Raw genomic sequence first — 17,546 nt, 5'->3', positions numbered from 1 at the left:
TTGCATTTCTGACAATTTAATCTCAAAGGTGTTTTATTTGCATTTATTTATGATGAGGCTCAGCATCTTTTCACAGTTTATTGGCAACGTCTATTTCCTTTTCTTTGAACTGCCTGATAATTCCTGTGCTCCTGTTTTTCTCTCTGACTGTTGGTCTCACACGCACATTCACATCTACACCTGCACTTACACCCTTTTATACACCCTCAGTCACTCACATGCACACACTTGCACACCCACATGCATTCACACCCTCACACACTCTAACCAGCGCTCCTGGCCTCTTCTCCAGGTGGGCGGCCTGCAGCCTTCTTAAAGTCTGTGCATTAATTTTAAATGCTTAGCTTAAGGCGTATTTGTCCTTCATACACTTCAAGTTCTCTAATCTCTACTTTTAAAATATCTGTGACATTTAGGAGTGTTTGCTTTCCAAGTTCCAGCTTGGCATGCCCGTGGCCAAATACAGCATATTCTGGTGTAATAAAGCCACCGTGAGAGGACAGGGTGGGGTGCGCTCCCCAAACCGTGACGGCAAACAAAGGGACGCCAGCACGGCCTTTCCCATGTGCCCCGCCCTGTGGTGTTCCAGAATCCTACCATCTGGCTCTGGTCCAGGTGGTCCACGCTCACCTGGATGAAGGCGAAGCCCCCACCCACAGCCCCGCGCCTCGACAAGCTCTGCCTTCCTGTGGGCTGGGAAGTCTGAACTCCTCCACCTCTCACCTACGTGCCTGAGGGCTCCCTCTCCTCTGGCCTCCATGTCCTCTAAAAGGCCACCTGCCACCTCGGCCCAGATAAAGGAAAGCGCTGAACACCAACGGAGTGAGCTCTCCATTCCATTCCGAAACATCTGGGTTCTCTGCCCTTGGGAGACACGCTTCCAGGTCCTTTCCACCAGCCAGTAAGGGGTGGAGCACCCCACCATGCTGCTGGACCCCACACCCACCAATCCAACCACTTCTCCCTTGGTTTCCTCTCCCCCACCCAGACCTCACCGAGCTGCTCCCGTTGGGGTCCTCCCACCTGGAGGAGGGTCCCACCACCTATCCAGAGAGGCAAACCAAGAGCCTGGGGCCACCCCACTCCCCTTCTCCTTTGTCCCATCAATGCCATCTCCAGAGTCCCAGGTCACTCATCTCCACTGCCGCCTACACCCGTTTTCGTCACCCCCACCTGCACCACTGCAGCGCCCTCTTCTCGGGCCCCTGCAGGCACGCCAGCTGCCCACCCTCTGACTTACAGACCTGCTCGCTCTCCACATGACACCGCTCTTCAGAATGCTGGCCTGGCCAGCACTGGCTTAGAGTCAATCCCGCTGCTCCATGAAGACTGACTGCCCTCCGCCTTGGGGCCGGCCCTCAGCCACCGGCCCAGCCCGTCTGCACTCACCCACCTTGCACGCCAGCCGTCTCCCTCCTCGCAGAGTGGTTGGGGGGGTTCAAGAGGCTAATGTAGGTGGCCCCGTACATGCTGGATAGGTGTTCACCACTACCAATCATAACCCAACGGGACCATCTTTCTCTGGGCCTGGCGTCCTCTCCACCAGCTTCCGGGGGAGGCTCCCCTGTGCCGTGATGCCACCCCAATCAGGTACACCCCCCTTTGTAAGACTTCACCATCCACCTGGGCGCCCACGAGACTGTGATGGGCCCAGAATCACCCCTCTAGAGAGTGCTGGTCCCAGCTCCAGGGCAACGCCCGCTGTGCAAGTTCCCCGCATCTGTTTCCCTGGGTTCTAGGGCAGGGCAGGGTCTGGTTTTGGGCCAAGTCTAAGAAGATCCAGCACACAGTAGGTGCCGACGAATGCCTCCTGTGTGTAGGGCATACAATGACCGCCTGGCACAGAGGATGCCTGATGAACGCCAGACAAGGAAGGAGCCCCCGACCGCCGGACACAGTAGGTACTTGACGAATGCTCATGGAATGAAGTCATATCCATGCCAGGATTTCCCCAATTCCAAGCCAGTGATGAATGCTTGCACAACGTTATGACACCAACACGATTCATGTATTTCACTCAAACGGTGCTGGAAATATGCTGACGTAATAAATGAAGAGTTGATCCTACAGTTAAACACGCCTCTTTTATAAAGGCAGTGCGAGCTCTGAGCGTTCAGGTTTCAGCCGAACTGGGTCAGCTGGGAGAGGCGCTCACCTCGGGGTTCCGGACCTTCACTCAGGCCGACCCCCGATCCCCGTCTGTGGGCGCCTCAGCAGGGTCCCCCGCAACATCCCTGCTGGGGCACTCCCCACAGCGCCCACTCCGTCTTTGTTTAAACTGCACATTAACCCACCTATGTTACCCCTTAAATGGACATATTCTGTGCAGTGGAGTGCCTGCAAATCCTAACAGCCAGCCCTCGGGGGGGATGCAGTGAGGGAGCCCTGATTTGTAGCTTTGGCCCATTTCCATGGTGCACATACTCCCGCCCCCACCCCCACCACCACCACCACGGCCAAATTCAAACTACCAACTTGACAACTCTGACCGGAGTTGGGAAGAGATGGGCTATGACAGTGTGTAATTCTTAACATTATCTTACTTCAGGTAAATAATTTGGATCAAATTTAGTGAGCCCCATATCTTTAATTTTTTCTACAGCTCTTAAAAGAAACACTAGTCTAATGAAATCAATGTTCTCAGAGGTGCATGCTATCAAGATTCAACTTTATCTTTTCTTTTCCAGAGCTCATTCAAAACAAGTTGGGGCTTCTCCTTACGTCCTAGTATTCTGCTTGGAGTCAAATGCTTGCTCTGAGTCCCTCTAAACCTGGAGAACTCCCCACTCCTCCTCCCGCCCCCCCCATTACAATGGCTGGTCCTGCCCCCATGCCAAGGATAGGGTTCACCTGGGCAAACTTATAGCCTCGTTTAATAATGCAAGCAGCGTGCCACCACCCCCCGTAGGTGACAGGAGAGGGCTGCAAATGCAGGACCCCCAACACAAGTTTTGGAAAAGATTCCCTCCCCCAAAAAACATTTTTAACTACAAAATAGCTTTCAGGAACCAAGTCCCCTCCAATCCCCATCACTGGATACCTGTCCCACACCAGGCTTGAGGCTGGGGGTGAGGGGACACCCAGGTCGCAGTGTCAGAGCCACAGACCCTTGGTTTGAGGAGCGGAGTCTCCTGAAGAAGCCCGGTTGCATAGGCTTAAAGCAAGGGCTCCCCCGCAGGGCGCCTGCTAAGAGCAGGGGTTATGGAGCATGGAGCACAGGGCGAAACTGGCTGAGCCCTTACTGGGCTGGTTACTGCACCAACCATCATAGTCCCTGCTGTGGGAGCTCTGTGTGCCCCCATCTTACAGACGAGAAACTGAGGCCGGGCACAGTGTATAAATCTTACCATGTTTTTGTATGTAACCAAAAATAGTCTTTAAAAATAAAGGAAATGGAGTGAAAAAATAATGCCTGGGTATGGAGCCTTGGAGCTGGGCTTTGTAGGAATGTTTGTGGAAGGTGCAGGGAGGGCTGCAGCGAACACTCATCCCCGGGAAGGGCCCAGCAGGGGCACAGGAGGGCCACGGCCCTGGCCACTGGGTACTAGGGGTTGGGGCTGGATGCTGGGTGATGGGCGTGCAGCTGCTCAGGTCTGTGGACAAGGAAGGGGCAGCGGAGTGCCTCAGCTTCACCAGAGCTCTGGAGGGGGCAGGGCGTGGCCGAGGGCAAGAAGGCGCAGGAGCGTGTGTGGTGTGTACACCTGTGTGCGGTGTGTAGTGTGTGTCTGTGTGTGGTGTGTGCATTTGTGTGTGGTATGTGTGCACATAATGTGTGGTATGTGTGTGTGTGTGCACGCATGTGTGATGTACGTCTGTGTATGTGCACACAGTTGTGTGGTGTGTGATAGGCAAGCAGGCCTGGGAGAGAAGGGCAGGGTGGGAACCAGGGAGTGGCCGTGAACCCACATCCAGCATCTGCCAAGAGCAGCTGCAGAATTGCCCGCGGGCACTGCTCTGGGACCAGGAGGAGAGAGGTGAGAGGTCCCGGACCAGCCGAGAGCGGTGTGGGGAGCACCTGTAGGCCAGGCCCTCCGGACTGAAGGAGGGCTGAGATGGTCACAGGAGGGGAAGGGCTGTACAGGTTGGACGACTTAAGTTTTTTTAATAAAAAAAGAGACAATTGCTTTCTAGTCCTAATAGCTCAGGGATTTGAACTAGAAAAACTCGAATTTCCGATGAAGCTCAAAGACACTGTGCAGCCTGAAGTTCAAGATCAGGAGTCAGGCAGAGGACAGGGGGCCCGGGACACCACACAGAACAATCTCGATCGGGTCAGAACAAACACACCGACCTGGAGAGCCCCCTCCCCCGAGCCCCACAGAAGCCCAGTTTTCACACTGCGCGTGAGGATACGGACAGGGGTCTTCATCCTAACACAGACACAATCCACAGTGTGGCTCATGTCAGAGGCTTCACCGCCCGGGAGCTCAAGGTCAGAGGCGAAGGCCACTGCAGGGTCTTCGAACACGGGCGGCTACATCAGAAATGGTTCAACACTATGAAAATGGCCCCATCCAGGGCCTCAGTACCCTCTTCCAGCAAACCCCCTCCCCCCAACCCCCAGCGCCACTGCCAAGGACAGCGGTTTCCGGGGCAAGCTCCTGACCAGTGCCTCAGTTTCTCTGGCTGTAAATCCCTCCCTCCGTGGAGGCAGGAGTTCTGTTTCCTGCCCTGGAGCTACTCCTAGCACCAAACAGGCTGGTGCCCAGGTGAACTGAACTCATTCTGCAAAGCTCTGAACTGAGCACCTGGCATTCCGCTATTGACTGACTTAAGACTGGAGGCCTGTAGGTCCACCCCAGGGCACCCCCCATGGTGGCCCCTCTCCCCTCCCCCAGCTCCCTTCACACCTCTCCTCTCGCTTGTTTGACTTTCTCACCTCCTGGCTCAGCCCTGAAGCCACCCCTCTCCCAGTGGAGGAGCCTGGACACTGGCCCTCTCCTTCCCTCCCGGACCCCATCCCCCCACCCCCTCACCCCATCCCAGACCACTGCAGGCTTGTCCTAGGTTGGGCCTTCTCAGGGAGGGGATGCTTCATTGTTGTCTTTGGAACAAATCCCAGAACCCCAGACACACCCATTTTTAAAAATATAAATAAAAAACTGCATTCCAGCAGCAAAAAATAACAAAAACAGAAAGAAAAAAAAAACTGATTCCGACGTATCCATGGCTTTGGCTGTTCTTCCAGGAGTCACCCACACATTTCAGAGTTGGAACCCAGCTGCCCTGAATAATCTATGGGCATTTTAACGTCCGAGTGCTTCAGGCAGAAGGTCCCAGCAGGCACATGACTCCGCCAGCCCCAGCCCGAATCACACTGGGGAGTCTCCTTTCAGAAAAGGGGCACTCTCCCCACCAGCCCTCTCAGTGTGGGGAGAACAGAAGATAACCCGTCCCGAAGTCAGGTACACAGTGGCCCTAAGAGATTGTCTGGGTCTTCCAACCCCTCTGAGGAAAGGAGCGGGGACAGGGGCTGAGGGTCTGGTCTCGCTCCTGCTGGGCCTGGGTGGGAGAAACAACCTGCGGGTGGGAAAAAAAAGCTGGCAGCTGGTCGCTGCGAGGCTCGGAAGGGGCGGCCCCAGCGCTTTATCGTTCACCGGGAAACTGTGCCAACTCTCAAACAGCGACGTGTCCAAACGCAGCTGGAATGCTAACTAAAACCTCCATCATCCGTGCAAGACAGCAGCTCAGCCCCCGTGGTTCAAATTCCCCTTCCTGCCCGGAGGAGGGGCAGGGCCTTGGGACGGACTCATGTCCAGGTAGAGCACGTATTCCTTATTCACCGCTGCAGTCAGGGAACCTGAACGGCCCTCAGAACACCAACTGCTCCCCCCAGCCCCCCATGCCCGCGGCTCCACCTGAGTCCTGCCTCGCCACCAGCCCCGCAGGGAACACCAGCCCACACCAGGGAAAGGGCTCAGGAATGGGTGACTGGACGTCAGGTTTCCACACTCAGGTCAGGGCTCACAATGGACTCCCAGCAACTCCCTGGCCCTCGTCCCTGCTGTGCTCTCAGAGAGACAGTGGGGACAGCCACCCACACCCCGGTGCATATGGCCAAAGTGCACTTAACCTACTCCTGCTACAAATCGTTACTGAGTGCCAGGTGGGTGCCAGGCTTGGTCAGCAGAATACCGGAGCCCCAAGATGTCCACATCCTGCTCCCTGAGGGCAGGTGACGTCACACTGCAGAAGGGGCTTCGCAGGTGTGATTCAGTTAGGGGTCTTGAGACGGGGAGGTGACCTGGGTTACTGGGGGCCCGAGGTAATGACAAGGGGGGGCGGGACGATGGTCGGCAGCAGGAGCTGTGACGATGGAAGCAGAGAGTGGAATGAGGTGAGGATGGGTCCACGAGCCCAGGAGTGCAGGCAGCCTCTAGAAGCTGGAAAGGAGAGCATCTCCCCCGGAGGCCCCAGAAGGAACTCTAGGAGAAGAAACTGGTGCTGTTTAAGCCACGTGTCTGTGGGGCTTTGTCACAGCAGCCGCAGGACACTGGCTGAGGAATACACAGGAGGCAAGCCCTTCCCTGCTCTCATGGAGCCTGTGTTCTGGCTCTTTCTTCAGCAACAGCTGTTCTCCCAACACATTCACACCGATACTCAGTAACCTGCAGTGACGGACCTGGCAGGACCCGGCCAAGGACCCTGTCTCCCCTCTGACGGCGTCACAGGTGACGTCACAGGGAGGTTCCGACTGCATGAGGCTTGTCTTCGGGTCACTTCACTAGCCGAGGTCAGACATTTCGGTGTCTGCTTTTGCTCCCTGCTGACTCACGCCCTGCACGAGCTCATCCGACCCCCCACCCCCACCCCGGAAGCTGGCCGGGTGAAATGTGGGGAAACTCCGTGCTCTTGTGTTTGGATCTTCAAAAGGAAAACGAACCACAGAAACCTGTCTCCCACCCAGGAGCGTCCTCTGGCCCCAGCAGATGGACCCTGCACAAGTAGGTTGACAAGAAGTGACCGCTGTCCACCAGAGCCCTGAGGAGGGTCCCCGAAAATCGTATGTTCACGTCCTGAGCCCTGGTATCTGTGAATGGGACCTTCAGAAATAGGGTCTGGCAGATATGATCAAGTTAAAATGAGATTATACTGGATTAGGGAGGGTCCTAATCCAATACCTTACAAGAAAATGGAAATTGGGACACAGGCAGAACACACAAAGGGAGGACGCCATGTGAGGACAGAAGCAGAGGCTGCAGTGATGCAGCCCCTGCATCACTGGCCGGGGACCACCTGGTGCCACCAGAGGCTACGAGGAGGCAGGAAGGATGGTCCCCTAGAGCCTCCAGAGGGAGCGAGGGCCAGCCAACACCTCGATTTTGAACTTGCCTCCAGAAAGTTGAGAGAATACATTTCTGCCCCCAGTCTGTGGCCCTTTGTTGCAGCAGCCCCAGGAAGTAAACAGAGCTACGAGAAGGAACAAAGGGTGGGTCTGGGGAATGTCGCTGTCCCCACAGCCGATCAGCTGTGCATGTCTGTGCCCTCTGCCCAGGGGCCGGGCACACGAATCCTGCTCTTCAAAAGCCCCAGCTCTGCGGAAAGAATTGCATCAAGAACAGGAGACACCTGGCTAAACTTGTCCACACCATGGCCTCTCGGGGTTTGGCCTTAATGGAAAAACAAAGTCACCCAGAAGGGAGCCTGCAACCTGTGGAAAGACTGCAGAGGTGCTACAGAGAGAAAAACTCAGAGTAATCCTGAATATCTGAAAAGTACATTTTCCTAAGAAAGGATTCTGTTTCTGCTTTATTTGAGATTTTAATTACAGGCTAGGTAATGATTTTCATTTTGAACGATAAGTAACTCTTTGGTTTAAGGACTAAATTCAACTTGACGACGAGCGCTCAGAAGTGGAGTTTTAATCCTGTCAATTTCGGTGGGCGCTGGCAGACCTCACGAGGCACCAGCAGCCTAACATGGACGTGCAGGTCTTGGCTTGGGCTGCCCCAGCCCGTCAGTAGGTCATGTTATAGAAATACTGTTACTCTGACAAGAGAATTCAAGACTAAACTCAGACTTGGAGCAATGCACATTATTTACAACAGAATCAGAGAAGTGCCAAATTGATTGAAGTCTTCCCATGAGCAAAACAGATTATTCGATTTTGACAACAAGTGTCCCTGGTTTTGAACCTACATAGAATGTCCAGGCCCAGGGAGGTCACATGGGAGACAGTCAGGGTCTCGGCCCTGGAGACGCCACCATGGGAATTGGTCAGGATCTCTGGCCTTGGGGCGATGACCATGGGGGACAATCAGGGTTCCAGGAAGGCCCTCACACAGGACAACTGGATGCCCCGTCCTGGAGGAGTTGGCACAAAGCTCAAAGCCAGCAACACTGAGACTCTCCCAAGGAGCTACAGACCCACTGGATTCCAAAGCAGATTTACGTCAGCTGAGCTGCACCCATTATGACTCGGTGTCCGGCCCTGTGGGGGTTAGAAGCCCAGGGACGTCGTGCTTCATGCACAGAGGCAGCCCTGTTCGCCGGGGTTCACTGAAACACCCTCTGAATCCAGACAAGGGGCCCAGAGGTCTAAAAACAGAGGCTCAAGAATAAAAAGGACCCGAACGAAGAAGCCTCAGCGGCCGGCGCCCCCGCTGGGTGCCCGATGGTGCAGGTGGGGCTGTGCCTGGCCTTCCCTCCAATAGGCAGAATGCTGGGAAAACCCTCCACCCCGTGATCTCAAAGCTGCAGCTTTCTCAGGAATGCACCCCGCGGGCAGCCGCTAATGTGTGATGATAAATCGCCCTGCAGGGCTCCGCAGTGTGAAGATATATGTGCCTGAGAAAGGGGCAGGCACGGAGCAGAGCAGCCTAGGAGCGCCAGCACCAGTACATACCTGCATGGCCAGAGCAGGATCAGACACTGCTGGAGCGTGGCCAGCGTTCACACCAGCAGGACAAAGTCCTAACCACCTGGGCATCCCTGCAGGAAGGGACTAAAGGAACAGAAGGGGTGTCCTGTCCCCTTCCGCACGGTGACAAGTGCAGCAAAGGTGTTAGGACACCTTCCCTGGCCTGCGTGGAGGAACCGGCCAGTTAACCCTTGACCCCATCATCCTCGCATGGGTCTCTATTAGGCGCCTACTGTTTGTCAGTGCTGTGCTGATGGACAGAAGACGCTGGGTGTCCAGGGCAGAGGGGAGCGAGGAGACAGCACCCAGCAGACCTGTATTCCAGCCTCTGGTGTCCGCCATGGGGAGGGGACTGCAGTGCAGGGACAGGGGGGCGACTCGGGGAGCCCTGGGGAGAGCGCATTCAGGTGCTACGCCCCGCACTGACGGAAGCCACGCATGTTTCTGGAAGCTGAGCCAGGGGAAGTCAGACTGGACGGGGTGCGGCTGGGTGCCTGAGGCGCTGCGGGCCTAGGCCACTAGACTTCACAGGGGACCGAGGAGATTCAAGTAGAGCATTGGTGTGTACCCGTGGGCATTCTAACAGGACACTCTGGGCAGCCCAGGGCAGGAGGCCTGGCCAAGGTGCTGACAATGTGACACTTCTGCCCCCAAATTCCACCTCTCACAGTCTGTCACAGACTCAGAAAAAGGGCCTGGCGTGCTCAGTCGCCACGAGCAAACACCACCGCGTTAGGAAGGCGTGAGCGACGGTGAGGTTTAACCAAGAGGCAGCAGGGCCAGGTGTGGACTCACGTCCACAGGCTCGCCCTGGATCAGCCTGGGTCCAGTGTCTCCCGGGAAGGAAGAGTTTCCTGCCACAGCCTCGGCTGACAGCACACCATGGAGTGAACGCTCTCCTGGGGCCACTGGCCTGGTCAGCGACACCGCTCTTCATGGCCCATCTCACTGCACTTTAACCCTTAAAGCCCCCACACAGAAGGCACTTTGTAAAAACGCTGCGTAATCCATGAAAGGAGCAGGTAAGCAGGTGAACACGTGAACCGAGCCTGAGCTCAGAAACGAGAGCACTGGGTTCAAATCCTGACTCGGCCCTCACAGCACCCCTTCCTCTGCCCCCCGCCCAAGACATGGGGCAGGACCACCTGTGTGGGCCATCCTGGGCACTGCAGAAAGCTGACAGCTCCCCTGGTGTCCACCCGGTAGCACCCCTAGCTGTGACAACCAAAAATGTCCTCAGATATTGCCAGATGTCACGGGGGCAGAATCACCCCCACAAGAACCGCTGACCTAGACACTCTAATGTTCCCTACCTGTCTCTTCATGTATAAAATGGGGCCATTGAGCTGCTGCGAGGATCAATGAGGTAACACATGGGGAACCATCTAGAACAGTGCCCAGCACACTGAGTCGCTGCTGTTCTGAGGGACATAGAAATAAGTGAAACACACCCACGGCAGCAGCCGGCACCCAAACACGGCACCCAGGAAGCCTTGAGGGAGACTGACGGACAGTACCCAAGAAAGTCGGGAAACCTTCCAGAAACTTCCCAGAGCTGGGGACAGCACTGAGGTGGATTCTGAGGGAGGCGATGACAAGGGACAGCAGGCACGGAAGCGAGGAGATGGAAGAACGGGGCCACATTTGGGGAATTTAACAGAAACCAAAGCCACGCTGTTTATAAACTGAAAGACTGAGGGCCGAGAATGATGAAAACGGCGTGTTTGTCACACACAGCCAAGCTAGAGATCGGACAGCGTCCGGCACACGCCCACGATGTGATGCCTTCAGTCTCCCTGTCCCTGTTCCTTGCAGAGTAGCGTCAGTCGCAGACCCCGGCCAGGGCCCACAGAGCCTGATTTGCACAGTCACACGGTGAGAGAGTGAGGGCCTCCCCCTGGCCATGACGGGGACTCCTGGTTCCTTAGAGCCTCGGTACTTAGGCCTCAGTGGATTTCAGACATACAAGGGAGCTGTCAGGAGTATTTTTCCAGCATCAATCCCCTTGAGCTTTTCCTGTAATGAACTGACACCTTCCTTCGCCCAGCTCGTGTCCTGTCCGGCAGCACCGGAAGCCAGGGCCCTCCAGCGCCTTGGGCAGCTTCCAAATTCCCAACCGCCAGGCCCGAGCTCGGCTTACCAGGGAGCAAGTAATAAAACCCTCGCGACGACAGCAACGCTGTCACCACGAATAAATGAGCTCAATTACCTCCACGCAAGAGAGCGAGGGCTTCAAAGGGAAAAGGGCAGAAAGAGAGGAAGGGGGACCAAGTAAAAATAATCAGTCTGATTTGAATCAGTCTGTCTCCGAGGGAAATACATATGATAATTTCAGCACCAAAGACATTCAAATTAGCCCCATGACAATCATGACATTTCGGTGGGTCTTCTGGTGATGACACACTGGGCCATTCCTCGGTCATTATTTTTCTAGAAATGGCTCTCATGATGAAAACGAAATCTGAGAACTTTGGAAGTTCTCAACAGGTCAAGCCCTCAGCTTACAACATCCTGACCTCTGGAACCCAAGCCTGCAGCTGGGGCCCATGAGGTTAAACTGGTCTCCTCGGCCCCATTAGACCCCAGCCTAGGCTTCTGCCAGAGTGTGGGGGGTGCTGGAGGGGTCTCCCCTACCAGGTCCAGGTTGATATATCTCGACCAGTGAAAGGGACCCTGGGTAACCCTGGGTGGCCCACTGATTGGGCTGGGGCAGGTCCGAAGTGTGCACTGGCTGGGCATACAGCAGGAACTCAATACTTGTGCAGCGAGTGAATGGTTGTATAGGGGGTGGCTCCTGGAGTGCAGCAAGCCCTTCCCGGGGGCCCTGTCACTTCAGAAGAGGTGGCTAAGAGGCCAGCTCCATGCCATGAAGCGGAAGGAAAGGAAGGGCGTACCATGACCTGAGTTGTGACCTCCTTGGAGCACGGCTCCACTAACACTAAGGGGGGAAGCCAGGTCTCCTGGGCACAACCGAGCCCCCACCCTGACAACGCAGGCAGGGACGAGGGGCCTGGGGGTCTTCTTTGCCTTCCTTCTCTGCTCACCACCATGCCCCGGTGTAGCCAGGACTTCAGGATTAACACGCAGACGCAGACGGGAAGGACAGACGGACAGGTGGCCACAAGTAGGCAGTGGAGGGGAGGGCACGAGACAGGCAGTCAAGTGCCTTCCTTGCTGTGTGGCTACACCACCGGATTATAAACAGGCTGGGGTTCAGACACAGCAAGCCGGGGCGCACCCCCGTCTCCTGAGGCTGCCAAACGCCCTCTCTCCGGCGGCTTCTCCTCCTCATCTGATGCAAAGCGTCGCGCACAGCTGCCTTCCTCTCTCTGTGCCCCACCCCAGCTTTACTCTCTCTTCCTGCTTGAGGAATACCGGCTAATGCTGTAAACCTCCATCCTAAGCTCGGTAAACTTGTGCCATGTCCCACACTCGCAGGTAACGATTTCTCAGCTGTTTATACTAAACACGTCGACGAGCATACAGTCGATGGGAGAATCTCCAAGCTACCTCCAGTGTGAATCCAGTCCGGCCTGATCCCCAGACAGCTCTCCAAAAGACAGCGCGTTCGCAGTCGGGCCACGGTAAACTTGTTTTACAAGTGGGCCATCATTTTAGGTGCCAGGCAATGGAAGACCAAAGCGAGAACGTGCATTTCTGTACTGCTTTTGGCAAGCTTTCCCTTTTTAAAAACAACCGTGGGCTGTGTTTGGAGCAATGCCCTTTGCGATTAGTCAGGATGTCTCGAGCAAGGTAAGTTCATGTTCACGGTGGAGAAGATGAGTCATTTCTCCAGTGACAATGAGGCGTGAAAGCATGAACGTCTTTCTAGACCCAAATGATTAACAGTTCATGATTTCTGTCCCAGGTACACTGTTTACGATAACCCATTAAACTTGAAATCTGGAATGAAGTGCTTTAAATGTAAAGCCACTTAACAGGGAGCATGTCGATTCATGCATGTAGGTATTTTTTAGGTGCATCTCACACTATAATCTCCCTCCTACCGTTCTCATAAGGACGGTGACTTAAGTCCCTCGGGGTCAACAGGGGCCTTGGAGCTGTTGTCAGGAAGCACTCTTCCCGCCTGCTGCTGGCTGAGGACATGCCACTTCTCAAATCATTTCAAGTTTCACGGGGCGGACACCCAGGCCCAGCATCTACCCTTGGACCATTTCCCCAGAAGGGACGTGGACAGATGAAGCCCCCGGAAGCCTCCCGATACGTGAGCGGGGAATCTCGTGCCACGCAGAGGTCTCTCCCGCCAAGCCTGTGCCCACCCGAGGCCCAGGGCGGACGCACACCTACCGGTGAAGTCCTGCAGACACTCGCAGGTGTAGCCGCCCTCACGGCTGCGGCAGCGGCCGTTGGCGCCGCAGGGGCTGGAGTAGCACAGGTCGATCTCGGTCTCGCAGTAGTCGCCCGTGAAGCCGGGCGGGCAGCGGCAGCGCAGGCCGTTGACGGGGTGGATGGGCCGGAAGAGCACGGTCGTGGAGCTGATGAAGGGGGCCGAGCTGTCGAACTTGAGCACCGACACGCACTTCATGTAGTTCTCGCACGGCTCCCGCAGGCAGATGTTGTCGTCGAAGGGCAGCACGCGCTGCGTGGACACGGCCGTCAGCAGCGTCCGGTTCAGGTAGATCTGCTCCTGCAGGTCCTCCGAGGGGAAGAACTTGTCTCGGACGCCGCCAGGGAGCAGGGCAGAGAAGGTCACGTTCAGGATGTTGGAGCTGACGTCCGTGTCGTTCTGGATGTTGAAGACGAAGACGTCGTCCTTGGTGGTGGACAGCACCGTGGCCACCCCTTCCACGAAGAGGGACAGCAGCGGGGACAGGAATCTCTCCTGCGACATGTTCTCCAGACGGACAGTGATGCTGTTGGTCAGCATGTCGTCCGTGATGATGGTCACCCGCAGGGTACAGAGCGCCACGACGCTGTGGACACCGTCTGCAAGACATGGGGGGTCACGTGGAGGCCCGCCCACCGGGGCCCCGGCCCCACCCGCGGTCACCGTCTTGGCCCCCCCCCCCAACTCCCCGGCCCCGAGTCCTCTCCCTCCACACCTGGCTTCTGAAAGCACAGCTCCCCTCACGCACATCTTGCTCGGAAGCCCCAGGGGACCCCGAACCGCTCAGCAGGACATCCCATGACCACCATGGTCCAGCCCCCGAACCCCCACCTCACTTGCTCCAGACCTGTGAGGACACAGAGCCCAACTTTACCACCCCTGCACCTGTTCCAGCCACCAGGAGACCCACCCCAATCCCGCCCATGTCCCTGGCCCCCAGGGGCCCGCAGGTGTACACGATGGCCCAGGACGGTCCCGCCCGGGCGTGGCCTTGGCTTATGCTGTACTGAAGGCTTCTCTCCCCTTAGCTGCGTCCCTACTCATCTCTACATGCCCAGGACAGGAGACACAGCTCGTGCTGCTTTACAAAGACACACACAAGGTGACGCTATACCTCAGCCAACACAAACAAGTCATGAAACGAGGCACTTAGGATTCTGAGATGGGAAAAGGCAGAATACTCTGGTTAGAGAGCTGCGCACACCATCAGTTCTGAGCCCAGAATCAGGAGCTATCCACGGGCTAGCCCCAGGGGCTTTCCTTCCTGGCACCCCGACAGGTGCGACCACCCTGGCCCAGGAAACCTTTATCCATTTCCCAGCCCTGCCTCAAATGTGCCAAGGGACCTGAGAAAACCTGACGAAGTCGCATCCTTCTGAGTCTGCTCAGATTCTACGTCCCCACAGCTCTGATCCGTCCCTCCCTCCTCTCCCCACAATGTGGCCCCGTCTGTGCCCCCAGTTTCCATGGGCACGGAGCCATCTGGGCAAGCCTGTAAGCCCTTGGCCTGTAAAGGCCCCCACCCCACCCCTCTCGGAGCACATCACCTGTCCAAACAGAGGAGAGACAGAACCACTTTGGAAGTCATAACACAGTCGGGTGCTTGTGCAACTGCCACAGCGAACCTGAAGTTCTGAGAGATTCTGAGAAAACTGGCAACATCCACTGGACAAAGCAGAAAAACTGAGACACAGGGAAGCTTCATGCCCAGGAACAGAAGCTGGCTGGAGGGAGGCCCCGGCTCCCACCCCAGTAACTCTCATGGCTTCTGAGCCAGGCACAGAGCACATCTAGTCCTCACGATGACCTGGCAGGGCTGAATTTAGGAAACGAAAATTGTATTTGTATGGGGAAGGCACTTGAAGGCCAGCCTCAGACCCAGAGGCCTGCAAGGTAAGGGCTGCTCTGAATACAGCACAAAGTCAACGTCCCAGACTGGGTCTGCAGCTCACGTGCAAAGGGCCTGCGGCGGTCACTAATAACTAACAAGGAAAAACAAATGAAGGCAAAAGGAAACGGCAAAGCACACCTTACAGAGAGCCTCAAAGATGGCCCTTCTTCCCCCAGGAGAGGGCCACCCCCGCCACACACAAGAGGGAGCATTTATTCCCCTCCCCTAGAATGTGGGCTGGGCCTGCAACTGCCTCAGTTTCCCTCCATCATGGTCCTCGCACTGCAGCCCCAGCAGTTGTCCTAAAAGGTCAATCTCATTGTGCCACTCCCTCGTGGCCCCCAGTGGCCCCCAGAAGAAGACCCACGCTGCTTACCCTACCTTTTGGTCCTACACGGTCTGTCCCTGTCACCCTCCCCTCATCACAGTGACACGCCCACATCACCTCGGCTCCTGCTTCCTGCCCCAGGGTCTTTGCACACCCTGTCTTCTGCCTGAAGCACCGCGTTTCTTGTGGCTGCTCCCTTGGCCATCCAGGTCTCAGCGGAATGTCCGGCACCAGAGGGGCCTTCTGTGTGTGTCCCCCCTGCCATATTCTGCCACACCCCCATCTTAATTCCTTCACAGGAGCAGCCACAGCCTGATTTTATTCTTATTTGTTCATATCTGCCCCCCCCCAACCGCCACCCCCGTGAGTCCATGACGACTGAGAACCTGTAGGTCTTGTTCCTGCTGAGCCCGTCTCAGCTAGAATAGTTCCTGGCACTCCGAGCTGCTGCATAAACATTTGTGGGAGAGAGGGAAGGAGGACGGGGGCCAGGATGGGGGGTAAGGGACCCAGGAAGAAGGAAGGTTTCCAGTGGCGTCTCTAACCTCAATGTTGACATTTGCACAAATGGCATCAGAGACTCCATTTTTCTATTTTTTCGTGGGTCTTCTTTCTTTCTTTCTCCCTCCCTCCCTCCTTCTCTCTTGCTCTTTCTTTCTTTGCAAAGGCCCATTATGATACTGGATATAGGATACTGCTTGTCTGTTTCCTGGTGGCTGTTGTTATGAAACATCCTTTCATTCTTAAATCACATATGGATTTGTTCTGGCCTGAGATGCAAAGGTCATGCTGATTTTTGGCTCAAAGCTCAGACCGCCTTGGGTGCTCGGCTGTCCTGCCCACCCGGGTAGGGTGGGGGGCTCCAGCGCTCGGACCCTCCCGCAGGCAGCTCAGAAGGGCACAGCACAGAGAAATGCCCAGGAAGAAAAAGTCACATTCCAGGAACAGACATCTTTAATCAGGTACAAGACGACGGGACCAGCAAACAGCATTAAATACTAACTCCCGTCAAATGCACTGGAACACAAAACACGCACCTTTCTATCAACCTTACCATGAGTCCCATTCGAGACCGTGGACCCTCCTGGACACTTCAGGTCCTGAGACACAATGAATTTGCTAGTACTTAAGTTGGCTGGGCTGGATATCTGAGTCACCTCATTGTCCCTAAGTCACAATGGGAAAGAGACAGAACAGATGGCAGAGTGCAGGACACTCATCAGAAGGTACTCCCCACAAAACCCCAGACAACGTACGTGGAGAAGAGATTCACAAGTCTTCGTGGATGGTGGAGCCTGTCCCTCGAGGAGGACCTATCCCTGGGACACTGGGGGAAGCTGCCACACAGAGGACAGGGGACAGAGATGCATTTTCAAGATGTGGTGCCAGGATGACCCGAGGAGGTAGTGGGGAGGTGCGTCTCTGAGGAAGGGTGGAGTTTGTCACACATGTGGAGAGGAAAGGTCTTCCAGGCACAAATGCAAAAAAGCAGCAAGGCCTGGCAAGTCAGCGGTCAACAGGGGTGTGTCAGTGTCCTGGAGCTGCTGTGACAAAGCACTACAGACTTGGGCGGCTTAAACATTTATCCTCTCAGCCTGGAGGCCAGCACTTCAAGATCAAGGTGTCAGCAGGGCTAGATCCCCCAGGGGCTCCGAGGGAGAATCTCCATGGCTCTCTCCCAGCCTCCTGTGGCTGCTGGCCGTCCTTTGCTGTCCCTTGGCTTGTAGATGCAAAGCTCCAATCTCGGCCTCTCCCGTGTGTGTCTGTGTCCAAATTCCCCTCTCGTAAGAGGGCAGCAGCCGTTGGATTGGGTCCCACCAAATCCAGGTGACCTCATCTCAAAGCTTGATCACATCTGCACAGGTCCTATCTCCAAATGTCACCATATTCTCAGGTTCCAGGATGGACATGAACTGGGGAGACACCATTCCACCCAGGACAGATGGGAATATGGGGGTTGTGGGGAGACACGGCCGTGGATGTCCTTCGATGCTGCGTGGCCTCCTGGGCTCTTGGCGGGGTGGACGCAGGAAAAATGTCTTCATGGCGTGGACGGCGCCTGCGCATGGACGAGGCTCCCTCACTGCCATTGGCAACTCCACACTAACGTCTTTCCTGT

The 17,546-nt window shown here is 55.9% G+C and overlaps 1 protein-coding gene across 4 annotated transcripts in view; it reads right to left on the bottom strand.

The window, feature by feature from the left end:
• CELSR1 (cadherin EGF LAG seven-pass G-type receptor 1) overlaps positions 1-17,546 on the bottom strand; it is a 133,245-nt gene that overhangs the window by 69,093 nt on the left and 46,606 nt on the right. For all 4 annotated transcript variants that reach the window (XM_033118250.1, XM_033118251.1, XM_033118252.1 and 1 more), the window contains one exon: positions 13,169-13,807. In XM_033118250.1, the coding sequence (XP_032974141.1) occupies positions 13,169-13,807 (639 nt within the window). The remainder of the gene's footprint in view (positions 1-13,168; positions 13,808-17,546) is intronic.

This window comes from Rhinolophus ferrumequinum, chromosome 10 (genome assembly GCF_004115265.2).
Source record: "Rhinolophus ferrumequinum isolate MPI-CBG mRhiFer1 chromosome 10, mRhiFer1_v1.p, whole genome shotgun sequence".
NCBI lineage: Eukaryota > Metazoa > Chordata > Mammalia > Chiroptera > Rhinolophidae > Rhinolophus > Rhinolophus ferrumequinum.
Note: the sequence above shows the minus strand (reverse complement) of the source record. Positions and strands in the feature narration are given on the sequence as shown.